General features: G+C 36.2%; 1 protein-coding gene across 3 annotated transcripts in view; it reads left to right on the top strand.

Annotated features, from left to right (window-relative positions):
• Positions 1-16,057, top strand: part of mid2 (midline 2) — a 334,562-nt gene that overhangs the window by 260,345 nt on the left and 58,160 nt on the right. For all 3 annotated transcript variants that reach the window (XM_028459469.1, XM_028459470.1, XM_028459468.1), the window contains 2 exons: positions 2,356-2,504; positions 10,970-11,097. In XM_028459469.1, coding sequence (XP_028315270.1) covers positions 2,356-2,504; positions 10,970-11,097 — 277 coding nt within the window. The remainder of the gene's footprint in view (positions 1-2,355; positions 2,505-10,969; positions 11,098-16,057) is intronic.

Below are 16,057 nucleotides of genomic sequence, written 5' to 3'. Positions count from 1 at the left end.
AGTTGAGGGCATTTCTAAGCAATTTTTAGGTGTGATTAAAAAAGAGATTAATTAGATTAATTAATTACAGAGCATGATTAAAGGGGGGTATCATGTGTTTTTCAGGCACAATGTAAAATTCTATAGCATACTCGAATAACTATGCGACCCAATTTTTTGGGGGAAAATGCAGCAAATATTAAAAAAAAACTTAAAAGAAATTTCACTTTGTAGCACACGGTTCATGACGCCTCGATTTCGCCTCTGTCTCTTTAAGAAATTCCAAGCTTGTCTGACACGCCCATGAACACGCCCCCTTCAGTACTCATACAAACACACAGATTTTGTTTACTTCTGTTTTTCTGTGTGCTGTATTTGGCTACTTTCTACATTTTTTCATCGCTATAATACATTAGAATGATTATCAAAGTGAGGAATGCTAACGTACGGATGGAGATCACTCTTCCCTGTCACCGACACACACGCGCGCTTACACATGCTGCTGCTGCTGGCGCTATAGTCCACAACAGGGATCGCATTGTGTCTGTGCATTAATCCACTTTCAGCGACTAAGATGAGCAGAGTAAACCGATCAAAACGCAGTCATCTCTCAGCTGTTTACTGTGACTGTAGCTGATTTGACGGAGCTGGAAGGGGTGGAGGGGTACGAGTTTTATTTACATTTTTATTTTATGTTTATTTTTTACTTTAATGCGTACATTAATGAGTACAGACAATGTAAGCCATGGGTTTCTTACAAAAGTATTTAAAATAAGTAAATGAAAAGCTAAATCTGCAGATGCGGGTGCTGTGGGCTGAACTAAGGAAGAGAGCATAGGAGGGGGAGGGGCTCTGCTGTGGAGCATCTCGGCTGGTGACGAAAGGTCTGAGGCATCTCTAGGAGGTGGGGGCGTTCCTAGGAGGACTCAGGTGTATTTACACCTAAAATGGATGCCGTCAGAGTTTTTAAAGATTACTCAAACATACATAAATGAACCAAGGCAACACTCCAAGCATGTGTTTAATGAGGGAATGACATAGTAACATGATATAAATGTTGAAAAAGTCGATTTTACATAATACCTCCCCTTTAATTAATCGCACATTTTTTTTAATCTTTTGACGGCACTAGTTTTAATTAGTGCTAAGGGTGTAAGAACAAATTTATTTAGCGATATATCGCGATATTTCATTGCGCAATTATTGTATCGATCCAAAAAATGCCAATGGATTTCTTTTTTAATCATATTTTTTAACGAAAAAACTTTAAAATGCGTTAACGTAAACAAATCACTTAAACGCCCGGTAACCAGGTGTCAGTGAACCACATCAGACCTAGTTAAACTACATCACTCCTCAATGCATTTTAGCTGGAAGTTGAGTGCACTTTATTTTCATAAAAACCTACTTTGAAAAATGTAATTTACCAGTTTGAAAACATACCACTTGTTTTTGATATGTGTACTTGAATTACAGTTAGTTATCATTTACTTGTTCTTGCAAGTTTAAAAAAATAAAATAAATTGTATTTATTTTTTATATTATTTTTATTTATTTATTTATACTATTTTGTACTTGAAAAGGTGAAATTTGTAATTATTGATGTTACGATGTACTGTATATCATATTGTTTAGTATTGGGATATATCGTATTATGACGTGCATACAGGAATTGTATTGTATCATCAGATTCATGGCAATGCACACCCCTTGTTAGTTCTGTAGTAGTACTGAATAACACTGTGAGGGTTTACAAATTGCATCTAATGACAAAAATATCTAATAAATGTATTTTTATGTGTGTATTGTAATATTTATTTGAATGAAGCAAAAAAAGTTCAAAAGAAAATTATTTAACATGAACTAAACTCTGTATGAAGGTGATAATTCACCGTATGTTCAAATAATGCATTTGATGATTAAAAGCTTTACTTAACTGTTCTCCATGAAAACTGTATAAAGGGCTTTATGTCAGAGTTTAGTAGAACTGTGTTGACTTTAAAAACAAAAATGCATTTGTTAAAGGAAACAAAAAGTGAACAGAACGTACAGGAAAAATGTGTTTTATTTTAGAAATTGGGTTACTGCGGTGATGCTGAGTTCCATTTATTTGATGTTGGCGATAGGAGCGACTTTGACAGAGCGTCACAGTTTGGGTCGTCTCAGCTGCTCCCCCCATAAAATGACTATTTGTCTTCTATCTGTAGCCATGGATTCTACCGTGGAGCGTATTTTCAGGCAGGTGCAGGAGATGATTGCTGAGGCAAACAAAGACAAATTGTGAAAAAATGCGCTCATGTTTACTCGGAATGTAAGAAAGTATTCTTTTGTTTCCCAGTTGTGACCATCACATTGTTTCATCTGTGTTTACTATAGGTGATGAAGCTGCGAAAGTTGGCTCAGCAGATAGCAAACTGTCGCCAGTGTCTGGAACGTTCCAGTGCTCTCATCACACAGGCTGAGCAAAGCCTGAAGGAGAACGACCACGCACGCTTCCTCCAGACTGCAAGAAATGTAGCAGAAAGGTGGGTTGTTGAGGTTAATGCTCCTTATAGAAAATACATAGCAGCCCTCATTTACCAACCTTGCGTAAAAACGGGTGTAAATCTGAGTGCACATTGTGTCGTATGACAGGACCAATGTGGGAGGTATGAAACATTCGTATCTGACCAATACCAGCGCACCAATGAACGGGTGTTGATAAATGCATCGGCTGATTTTGACCGTCCTTAACACGTTACGCCCTGAAATATTCTTGTTTCGGAGGCCCCGCCCACTGAGATAAAACAAACATCTGCAAGGCAATAAACGTTCAGAATCCTCACAGCTGAGGTGAAGAAAAACAAAGATGTTCTTTTTATTAGTGTGAAAACTGGAATTTAAGGAGCTCATTTTAAACGCTCTGTGGAAGAGAATAACGCAGGCATTGAACAACGTTTCCGTAATGGAACGGAATCAGGCTGAGGTTTGAATTAAATTCTCAATAACGGCAAATTATGGTTTGAATCAAATGTTACTTATCCACAGCCTGAAAGCGTAAATCCCAGCTATTTGATCAAGACATCTCCTTAAACTAGTCCGGCTGGTGAGCGTGATCCCGTTGACCCCCCATCCCCCTCTCCCCCTGCGTAGCACAGCGACCAACTCTCGCATCAGGGGCAGTGAACCTGGAGAGACACACAGGAATATGACGTTTATTGGCACACTGGAAGCAATAAATAAAATAGTAAAAGAAATGAAAGAATCCTGAACATGAACACCTCAGTGGAGGCTGAGCTGCCACTGCTTTAGCTTTGGCACCTCACGCAGCACTGACATACGTCAGACATCACTCCATTCACCTATGAAATGTTGTGCAAAACAGGTCAAAACATTGAACAATACCTGTGAAACAATACAAATGTATTGTTGTAATTGTACATGAGGTAGTTATTACAAATATAAATAAAATGTTTTGAACATTGCTGCCCAAAATACTAAATTATGTAATTTCCTTTAGTAAATTTGTCATTAATCTATTTGTGCAACAGGTTCCACTGCAGACCTGTTTGGAGCTCTTTGCCAAAATTAAAGTGCACAGCAGTATTTTGGTTTAACAACTAAATAAAAACACAAGGTTTGGGGTAGGTAATAGAATAATAATTTACAGGATAAACTAACAAAACATTCTGAACCATCAATAAAGTGCCCTGAGTTTTAGGTTTCATTATAAAGCAAAAAGAAGAAAAGAAAATGTCCAAATGCAGCAGCTTTCTGGATATTTAAATGTTAAGATATCAATCTAAAAATAACAGGAAAACAGCTCCTAAAAGTCAAACATTCTACAGAAATAATAAAGTGCACCATGTGTAACATTTTCCAAAGTTAACAGGTAATAACAGAATGAACATGATACAGGTTAGTTGTTCTCAGACAACTAATGGCAGCGGGCCACTTACTCTTTACTCCCACTAGCTTTAGCTATAGCTTTAGCTTGATTGCTAGTTTTCAAATGCTGCATACCCAGCAGTATGGTGCTTTTTTAAATGGAAAATGAGGTAGTGTTTTTTTTTTTTTCAGACAAAACCATGATTTTGCTCTTTTTTTGTGCAAAACTGCCAATCTGTTGATATGCTGGGTTGACCATGCTTGGGGTGGCTGTTGTTGTTTACCTGTGTACCAGATGCATGCACATGTGATCACATGACCTGGTGGGCGGGGCCTGTCAGTCATCCTACAGCAGAAGGAGACAATGGCTGACTTTAAGACATTTGCGGAGGTAGAAAAGATCGGTTTCATATGCAAGTAACGGCCGAACCCCCAAAATCAGGATTATCGGTGGTGATTGATCGGTGCATCCTCAATCCAACCAGCTTGTAAATAAATAAATATGGGAGTCCACTAGGGATGTAACGATTAATCGTAAGGCAGTTAAAAATCGATTCATAGGTATCACGGTTGGTATCGATTTTCTGAAAATTTAATCGCAGTACTACAAGTGTAGGCGGCGGGCGGAGTCTGCTAATACTTTCTTTCTGGATGCCTTCTACTCTTAAATATGTTAATAAATGATTCATTACCCCTTTAGCACCGAAAGAATATCTGTAATATTACTTGAATATCTGTAAAAGTCATGTTTTTCTATTAGCTCTGCCTGCTAGCATAGCTTCTCTTCTTCACTGCAAGATATCTGCATGCCATCCGACCACTGAGTTACCAGCGCCCTCTGCTGGTCCAAACAAATATGACGTAAATCAGTGCAATCGGTTTTTTTTTTTTTTTTTAAAGTCCAATTGTTAAGGCATAAAATACATTTTCAGTTGCACTTTTAAAAGAAAAAGAACTATTATGCAGTTTTGCATTGTTTATTATAGAACCAGAATTTAAATGAATAGGCTTTATTTTCATTTGTATTATTCCTTTATTTATTTCATTCAAGATTTATTTTTAGTTAAATTGCATTGTTTTGAATAGTTTATCAAGGAATTATTTTGACAATGAAAAATAAAAGGAAAATAGTATAGCATTTTCTAGTTTATTTTCCCAAAAAAAAAATTGTCTACAGTCCCATTTTGTAAAATAAATCGTGAGAGAATCGTATCGTGAACCCAGTATCGTGAATCGAATCGTATCGGGAGTTGAGTGAATCGTTACATCCCAAGAGTCCACAGATTATAACAACCTTAAATCTGGACTGGGACCTGGACCCGTAAACTCCTGGATTACTGGCCTCTTACTACAGAAATCTTTTGTCTTAAGCTTAGAGTTTTGTCCTGGTCAGTGCTATTTTTTTTTGTTTTTTTAATAAAACAATCAAGAGAATACTCGAGAAAAAGATTACTGTCCATTTTTCTCGATACTCCTATTCCATCTTGTTGAAAAACTGTTCATTTTTGATAACTCGAGTTTTCTAAGCCACGTTTGTCATTGTGCGGCTTTGCTTCAGTTCCATTTGTAGATCTGTGATTTGAACAGAAACTTTGGAGTTCTACAAAAACAAAGAAAGCCAGTGTACACGTGCACTTTAGCTCTTGGCATTTTGACATTCAAGCTCGAATTATTCAAACACTATTTTAGGTGGCATGACAGACATTTGCCCTCTGCTTTCTTTTTTTTTTTTTTTTTTTTTTTTTTTAATCTTTTTTCATTTGGGAATACAAAGGTAAACAAAAATTATACATAATACACATTTCCCATCATTTTTTCTTTTGCAATGAACATAAAACTCAAGGCCCTAAAAAAAGAGCCAAACAACAAAAACAGTGTCTCTGACAGGAATTATAATAGTAATGTATATATATATATTAATACAATTGTACAGAAAAAAATAAATAAATAAATAAATAAAAAAAATAAATAAATAAAAAATAAATAAAAAATGAAAATACAAATTTGACATAAATTAACCCAAATGAAGACTCACGTACAAGTGATTAACTGTGATGAATGGTTGATTGGGTTACGAGAGTGCAGAAAAACGTGGCATTTGTAATGATAACCTTCACAAATACTGCTAATAAAACAATAATGATAAAAAAAATAAAAATAAAAAAAAATAAAAAAATAAAAATAAATAAAAAATAAATAAAAAAAAAATAAAAAAAAGGGGGGGGGGGGCTGGGTGCGGCGGGTATTGGCGGCATGGAGGGGGAGTCAGTCAGGGGGTAAGGTTTTCAAAGAGTTAAAGTAGTCCGTGAAAGGTTTCCATTTACGAACAAACTTAGCAGTGTCACCCTTCACACCCTCTGCTTTCTTATTCATCTATCTATCATCTTCACACAGAAGGTCTTGGACTAATCAGTTTCTTACAAAAAGATGCAAATCAAAAGGATTTCAATAAATCACATCATTAAAAGAGGAGGCTTCATACTAAAAAGAAACAGGGCAAACATATCTATACTCTTTTTATAAGGATTTTAACAAAACTGTTTCCTTGATATATTTTTTTTTTCTAGTGAAGTTGAGGCATATCAGATTGTTACACATTTTGAAAATGATCTGTCAAGTCTCCTGTTTTGGCTGGGAAACTCCTGTATTTTACCCCTGTTTCCCAACATCCTCCCATATTAGTATTCTCCCATAAATATCCTGTATTATAATGTAATATCAATGAAAAGATGAATAAATGTGAATAAAAGATAAATAAAACATTCCTCTCAATGCTGTCACCTGAAGTGGCCTGGGTGGCAGTTTTCATGAGATTAGATTAGATTAGATTAGATTAGATTAGATTAGATGAGATTAGTGCAGACAGCAGGGCCAAAAACCTGAAATAACTAAGAACAGATAGATGGATGGATGAAAGAAGGTGTTTCTGCAAAAACAAAACAAAAAAAACAAAGAACTTGTGTAAATACGTTGTAAAATGTGACAGAGAGTTTATCTTCCTAGAGAGCAGCAGGATGGGACACAGTTACACGTTTTGTTAGATTAATAACTGAGATTTTAACGTCTCCTACGGGGGAAGGAATGAAAAAACCACCAAGCACAAGCATTACAAATATACACTCCTTCTAAAAACGTGTCAAAGAATAAAAAGTCTGCAAAAGATCAGTCTAATAAGTCATTAGTGAATACCAGAGAACCTCATGAGTGAGCATGAAAAATATGAAATATATATATGACGTATCTGTCATTGTGTCCTTGGGCAAGTCACTTCACCCACATTGCCTAGTATGAATGTAGTGTGTGAGTGAGTGTTGGTGGTGGTCGGAGGGGCCGATGGCGCACTTTGGCGCACAGTGCAGCTGTGGCTACAACAGTAGCTTACCACCACTAAGTGTGGAGTGAAAGAATAATGCTTTAATTCTGTATAGTGATTTTGAGTGTCTATGATAAAGCACTATATAAAATGAATGCGTTATCATATTTGTATATTTGTATTATTGTCATTATTATTATTATTATTATTATTATTATTATTATTATTACTACCGTAATATGTGTGTATCTGATCCCTATTTTTTAAACAGTATTTTACTTATTTATGCACTTATTTAACGTTTATTATTTCTTACGTCTTTGTTAAACATTTTATTCTTTAATTTGTGTTTTTTTCTGTGGCTGTAACATAAGCAATTTCCCCCTGGGGATTCTAATTCTGATTCTGAACAGTAAATATACAACGTGTTGACTTTACAGTATATGAACTGTAAGTATAATAAATATGAACTTTTAACGTAGGAATGTTCACATCAATTCAATGTCTACAATGGTAGATTCTAATCACATAATTGTATTTAGTAAGTGGTTGACTAGTGGATATTTTAGTTTTCTTGTACATCTGTCTTCAAATATAAGGGATACTGGAGCTTAGTTGGGGGGGTGGGACGAATCGTAGCAGGAGCCAGAAAATGTCCCATCTAACTAAAAGCAAGGAACGTCTGTGTGTGCGTGCGTGTGGAGCAAATATTTCCCCGATGCGGTGTGAGTTCGACCTGAAACTTGGTCAACGGTTTCCAAATACCCCAAGTGTGTGTATCTGTTATTTTGGAGTAATTTGGTCATTTCGAAATGTTTATTTTAATTTCATTTCACTTCTGGACGGCCCCGAAATGAAACCTATTCAACTTTTGACCTCAGGGTGTGAGGGGGCGCTAGCGTACCATATATATCTATTTCACTGCACAGCTCCTCACCCGAGCAAGTGGCCGCACATACCTCCTCCACTTCCTCCTTTGCCATGCTATCGTTAGCTTCTCAAACACGGGAGCTCTCTGAATAGATTTGAAACCGTCAGCCACTGGTGAGTCTTTTGCAGACAACTTTCTCATCGTTTAAACCATATAACTGATGCTCAATAACGCGCTGTTTCACGAGAGTCGATATTGACCTCAAACCATTCAATACTCTGAAAAACTGCAAATTCTCTGTGGTGCCGTGCATGGAAGCTAAGCTCTGACCACTCGGTTGGAAGGTAAAAAATTATTATTATTATTTTTTTTTTTTAAAAAGATAGCCGAATTGTACATAATACTTTAGTTTACTTACTCACTCATGTAGTTTGGAGCTCTACGTTTTGTTTTGCTCAGTTTTGTTGTTTTTCTGATTGGCGCTACAATGTCTATGGAGTTTGGTTATCAGCGTCTCAAACATTTCACGGAACACACACACGGTATTTATTTATTTATAATAAAAATATACTAAATGAGTAAAGTAAAACACAAAAAAATTCACAAAAAGACAACTGAAAGAATAAAAAATAGACATGACTCCAAAATATGTACATTACAGAAAAATACAATGCGGGTGCACGGAGGAGACACACACACACACACACACACACACACACACACAGTATTTATAATAAAAATATACTAAATGTGTGAAATAAAACAAAAAACTAAACAATATTTATACAAAAAGTACACAAAATTACAACAGAAATGCATAAAAATACACAAAATTACAACAGAAATGCATAAAAATACACAAAATTAAATATTTATACAAAAAAATACACAAAATGACAACAGATTCACACTACAATGGGAACAAAAAACTATGATTATATCATGTTCATGTCCCATAGAATTTTAAACCAGGGAAATTGCACACGATGTTGTATTTTGCACCCCCGCAAATAAACCCTTTATAACACTACAGAGTACACAAAAAATGTTACAGTGCACTTTATTTGTAGAGCTAATCATGTACCAAAATTTGTGCTTTCATGCTTTTTAGTTTAGTTTCCAAGCTCTCACAGCGTTTCAATTTTAAATAATTTTTATTTGAAACATGAACACAGTGTATTTACCACAAAGAGAAAATCAAAACCCAAAGCAGAGAATATATAGTTTCAAAATCCTATATTACAAACTTATGATCATACCCCCTGTAATATCTAGGACTATACATTGGGAGACATATATATATATATATATCAATTACGAAGTAATACATTTATTACTATTCAAGAAAGGTGCGTGTGTGTGTGTGTGTGTGTGCGTGTGTGTGTGTGTGTGTGCGTGCGTGTGTGTGTGCGTGTGCGTGTGCGTGTGTGGAGCGAATATCTCCCGAAGCGGTGTGAGTTCAACCTGAAACTTAGTCAAGAGGTTCCAAATACCCCAAGTGTGTGCATCTGTTATTTTGGAGTAATTTGGTGGAGCAAAACTGTTAAAACGTTAAGTTTAAGATTACGGCTCCCTCGGTATTGAGCGCGCTACTTCCGGTTCCGGGTTCATGACGTCACTGTGTCGCAGTTTGTTTGGGTTAAAAAAAAAAAAAAAAAAAGGTCAATATTAAAAAATGTTTTTGTACTGCTAAAAGTAATTTAAGTTAATATTTCATGGTTATATTATTATTCCTGTGATTCCAATCTTCTTATTATTATTCTTATATTATTCTATGTCTTAAGAAGATGCTAGCAGCTACAATACAAAGTTATTTTGTAAGCATTGGAAACTTTGAATCTGACAGGTTGATTTTTAGAGCTACACAGATGACACACAACTATATCTATCACTGAACCCAGATGACTATGTCCCATTGAGGTGATGTGTGACTGCTAGGAAAAAGTAAACTGCTGGATGAGTGAAAACTTCCTTCAACTAAAAAATGACAAGATGGAGGTGATTGTCTTTGGTAACAAGGAAAAAAGAACTGCTATCAGCAATTATCTGATTGACTCAGACAACAGAAATATACAAAAATACACATAATGACTCCAAAAACATACATTACAGAAAAATACATAAAAAAATAAATAAAAATTAGTGTAAAAAAAACAACAAACACATTTATCATGCACATGTCCCATCGAATTAAACCAGGGAAATCGCGCACACTATTTTATTTTGCACCTGCAAATAAACCCCTTTATAACAGAGTACAGAGTATGTACACCTCTTTGTACATCCAACCTTAAAACATATTCTCATTTGGCCATAATTGACAACTGTACTTAAGCTCCCACATGAATGCATACTTCCAACAGGCACTGTTCTAGTATTTTCAAATCCAAAATGTGACAGATATGGTTAGAAATCCTCAGTTTTTTTTCTGTAAAATCTGGAGAAATCCAGTAAGACGTTCTTCGATCAGTGTAAGGCCTGTAAGAGCCGCTCTGCTCTGACACTCTTGAACACACTTAGCCTTTGGAGGCTTCAGCCACTGTAGCTCCTTTAATCTGGACCCAGCTCCATTTTTTTTCCGTCTCTCACATGCGTGGCTGAACATTTTATTGGCCGACTGATTTTCCCCTCAGACGATTAAACTGGTGCAGGTCTCCATTCTGCAGCGCTGTGGTTAACACAGTCTATGAACTGATGCTGACAGCAGAAACAGGTTCAAGTTACCATAAAGCTGCTAAAGGTATTTTTACAGAGAAATTAGTGGTAAAGACACCAATGTAAAGACTGTCAATCATCCTCAGGCTCCTCCCCCCCGTCCTCGCATCAGTATTTCCCATATTCTCACTCTTATGCTTCATCTGACTCTCCTTCAAAGCGTAATTCAATAAGTCGCCGTCTTGACTCGTTTGTTGACATTTTCTTTCACGTGTTCTCCAAAGGGTTGCCATGGCGACGGCCTCCTCCCAGGTGCTCATTCCTGATGTCAACTTGAATGAAGCCTTTGACAACTTTGCTCTCGACTTCTCTCGAGAGAAGAAGATTCTGGAAGGACTGGATTATCTGACAGGTGACGTCTAAATGTAATCTGTAATGCACTCGTTGATGGAATTGATCACTTTTTTGATGTATTTGTAACACAGGGGAAAGACTGAGGGTATTGATTTAGTAGCGAGGTTTAACAAATGTCATTTAACCAACAATTAAGGGTAATATCATAAACAGTATGACAGGTAAAAGATTTAATGGTTGGACTGATTTTCAGTCTGACCCCCAATTTCCACTGGATGCGGCTCAGCTGCGTTCCATCACCGCCGCGCCACCAGAGCTGATAGGTTTCCACTTTAACTTATAGTCTATGTGTTCATTTCCACCAGGTCCGCTGCAGTGCGTGTCTGCTCCTTCCCAGCTCCGACAGTCCGGTGTCCTCTGCCAGATAAACGCAGGGCTTCTATTTCTGGCGGACATCGGAGCACGACGCATCAATCAGCAAATTAAACTAAACAGGAAATTAAGCACGTACTCTGCAATAAAATACCCCGTTACTTTTCAAAATAAAACACTTCAAATGTGTAAAAAATAAATTCACATCCACTATATTGATTCCTCTCATACTGTAACTGCACAGTAAACTGCAGCAAATTTGATATAGTTCATGTTTTACTGGTGCAGTTTTATCTCTTCTCTATTGGCTGTGATAAAAAATGTGGCTATGACAAATCCAGAGTCCAACCTTCTTGTTCTCCTTCGTTAGGAACACTGACCTGTTTGTCTGTTTGTTGTTGCGTTTATAACACATACTTAACTGCGTGAGAACTGCTGTCTCGTGACGTCACAGACGTCCAACCGGAGTGCACCGTGGCCCACTCAAACCACAATCGGTGGGGATTACCAGACGGTGGGGCAAAACCGGATCGGTGCCATGGCGCGGCGGAGACGTATCCAGTGGAAACCACCAGTTAGGCCGGCCTACCTGGAGGAATCCTTCACTGTTTTTACAAATGTGGCCTAAAACCTTTGAAATGTATTTATTATTAGATCTTCATTTTACTAACATTTAAAAATGAGACTATTTTACCGTTTTAGAGCCTGTGTTCCGCCATCTTAAAATCACGTGAATGATCCATCAATCAATTAAACTTTATTTATATAGCACCTTTCTTACATTTGAACTGTAAATCAAAGCGCTTTACATAAATTTGCTTATGTGATTGACTAAAGTTAAAAAGGAGACTAATGCACACAGAAGTAATTTAATAAAATATAAAAAGATGATAAAATAAGAGTCAGAAAAAAAAACAAAGCAGAGAATTGAAATTTAAAAAATATATAAAAAATTTAAATTAGAATTCAAAAAAATTAATTAAGAACCCTAAAATACATAAAAATCATAAAGCACTAATTAAAAGCCAGACTGAATAAAATGCGTTTAAAAATTGTGATAAACTCGGCTCCACTCAGATCTCCCAGCAGTCTGTTCCACCCTGTTGGATCATAAACACTGAAGGAGGAGTCTCCAAACTTTTTAGTGTTGCTCTTTGGAACAATTAAAAGTAGTACCAGAGGGTCTGAGGGTCCAGCTAGGTTCATAAACTAATTTCATCATAAACTACCATCTCTGATAGGTAGTCGGGGGCAACCAGTGCAAATATTTTAAAATGGGAGTAAAGTGTGCTCTCCTTCTGGTCTTGGTCAGTGCTCAAGCTGCAGAATTTTGAATGAGCTGGAGTTGAGGCTGTGTTGATGACATCACACGGCCCCACTGCCTGTAAACATCCCATTGTTTCATATTAGAGTGAAACATTCAGCCTGATTTTTAGATCATTTAGCAGCTTTTTCAGTCAAAATGCCAATTTGTGCTGCTTTGAGTTGCTCTAAATTAGAGGTGTCCCGATCCGATATTGATATCGGACATCGGTCCAATATCAGACCGTAAAAAAGAACTGAAGTGAACTTGAATTGCTGACTATTGTTCTCTGTTTGGGTGACATCACTTGATCATGCCTTTTCTAACATTCCACACTACAAAATAAGTAGGGATGTTTTTCTTTCTTTTTTTTTTTTAACAGCAGAGGACGCTATCTATTTAGAATTTGAAATTCAGGACGCACCACCGTGTTTTAAATCAGAAGTGTGGAAGCAATTTGGCTTCCCCAAGACAAAATGAAAGAAGTGAGAAAGAAAGAACATGTGAAATCCAAGGTAAGAGAGGAAAGGGAGAAACAACAGAGAGAGAATGAAAGCCATAGTTTATTTATTTATATTATTTCTTTGATATGGGATTTGTTTTAAAATTCAGTTGTTAAGGCTCAGTTGCACTTTTAAAAAGAAAAGGAACTATTATGCAGTTTAGCATAGTTTACTGTAGAGCCAGAATTTAAATGAATAGCTTCTTCTTCATTTGTACTATTTCTTTATTTATTTCATTCAGGATTTATTTTTAATTAAAATGCATTGTTTTACATAGTTCATCAATAGATTATTTTAACAATGAAAGATAAAAGAAAATAGTACAGTATTTTTTTTTTATTTTATAGAGGAAAAAAAAAGAATATTTTTCAGTCATCATTTTTCTACAGTCTCATTTTGTAAAATAAATTGTGAGAGAATTCTATCGTGAACCCAGTATCGTGAATCGAATCGTATCAGGAGTTAAGTGAATTGTTACATCCCTAAAAATAAGTAATAAAAGTATGTATGATTTGTGCTGATATTGTATCGGATCGATATTGGCCAATGCTCAAGGTTGCAATATCGGTATCGTATCGGAAGTGAAAAAGTTGTATTGGGACATCCCTACTCTAAATAATCAGGAAAAGTTAATGATGTCAATGTTGCCCTCTTTTGTTTATCGAAAGAGGATAAAAACAGATGTGACCGGAAAAATAATCAGTGACCGCAGGAGGTGACAGTTCCAAATCTGTGCTTTTGTAGTAGACAATGAAGCAGAGAAGAAGAGCTCTCCTAAGGGACCTTTACTCTCCCTTTAACTGTGTGACTGACGCTGTGGTTGCTGAAGTTAGCGAGTAAATCATGGACTGTTGAAGACACACAAACCCTGAGGGTAGAAGTCCTTTAGGGTGGGAGACATTCAACAGTTAGATCTAAAACTGAATGTTTCACTCCAATAGAAAACAATGGGATGTTTACAGGTAAATGGGGGCATGACATCATCAATCATAAGATTTCAAGATGGTGGAACACAGGTTCTAAAACTGTAAAATAGTTCCATTCTAAAAAGTCAATAAAAAATAAATATGGTGCAAAATAATGTGTTTTGTTAGACATACTGTAGATCTTTGAATAAGGAAGATGAGTGCACATCTCCAACATTAGTCTTTGCAACACATTCTTTTGAACAATATCAGAATGTACATTTATTAATGATCACGGGTTTGATTTGAAGTTGTTTTATATCAGCATGCAGTTAAAAGAGAACTAGAATGGATTAACATGTCATCTTTATTATTAAGGAAATTATACTTTGATATACACTTCAAGGCACTATTTATTTATTTTTTTCATGCTGCTCGGAATGAAAATTGGCTTCAAATGAAAAAGAAAAATCCAACTGGGAATCAAACCCCCACTTCCCATTTGAAAAGCAGATAGGGAACTATGATGCTACAACTAATAAAAAGGGGTTGGTATATCATATCACATCAAAAGCATAGATCTACGCTTTAATTATTTGAAAGAGATAAGTCCTCTTATAGGAGAAAAAGCCAAAGGGAGCACATATTGTTTAGCTGTTTGGCATTTTGCATCAGAACATTTAACCCAGAATTCTCTTTCTGGAAGGCTTTATTGAGTTAAAAATATTGAGAAGCCGATGTCTCTTTAAGCCCAAACACGTTTCAACCAGACAGTACTCAACATCCATGCATGCACATGTGGAATGATCCATTGCGAGTTATAAAGATAATGAGCAGCTTCATTTGTTGCTACACGCTATGTCTGGTTGAAGCAACACTGTTTACATTGGACGATGATTACGGTTACCAAGAGGAGGATGCACACAGGCAGCATCGGGGGCAGCTAAGGAGCTGCAGGGGTGCTCGTTAGGAATGTGCAATATTTTATCTATGATTTATTGTCAAAAATATTCTCACCGGTAAGAATATGTTATCCACGATATAAACGACAAATTCCCATGTTGGAAAGTGGTGTTGTCAACAACTTATTATTCTCTGGAGCGGAATGCTGTTTACGGGAGCTCTGCCGTGGAGCCTCCATGGTGAGCACTGCCACCGCCTCCCTCACACACCTCCGTCTGTGTGTGAGGTGATCGTCAGGGCTACCAGAAGCTACTATGCTGCGATACATCATGGACCGCTACTTGGTTAAAACCAGATAACCATCCAACAAAGGGAACCAATCCAAGTTCCTCCGTCAGATCCACCCAAAGTTCCACAAACACAGGGACAAAGATGAACCTGTAGCAACGATTATGAACTGGAAACTCAACTAAAGCTAACTATGCTAAGCTAACACACCGTCGTTGTGTGAAATGTTAGCATAAATATTAATGTCACTACATCCGTCCCAACTTGTGAAACGCAATATTTTTTAATAATATTTCACGTGTTCACAGACAAAGCTGGTCCCATTAGATTAATGTAACTATTGAGATTATTACACCTAAATATACTGAATGATTAAATCATCAGCTTGATCTGGTTTAATTATAGGAAATCAGTTATTCATTAACCATAACTTTATGTAACTCAGTATCAAATATGAAATAAACTCATGATTAAAACATGATTAAAGTTGAATAATTTCATTTTAAGTGAGGAAATAAATGAATACATACAATAACACTAATAGTGATCCACATGCACTGATATATTCCATAAAATATCAGCTCATGAACTCTTTGAGTCAGCAGTTATTGGAGCCTTTTTTAATGTGTCTAGTGTTGATGTATTCAGATTATTATGTGTTTGTTAGGAACCTGTTTACACTTTAACTTGTGATTTTTATAATTTTACTTATAGTATGTGTTTATCGGTTATGCAGATTAAAAA

The sequence above is a fragment of the Gouania willdenowi genome, chromosome 10 (genome assembly GCF_900634775.1).
Source record: "Gouania willdenowi chromosome 10, fGouWil2.1, whole genome shotgun sequence".
NCBI lineage: Eukaryota > Metazoa > Chordata > Actinopteri > Blenniiformes > Gobiesocidae > Gouania > Gouania willdenowi.
The sequence above is the reverse complement of the archived record's forward strand: the minus strand, read 5'-3'. Positions and strand labels throughout refer to the sequence as shown.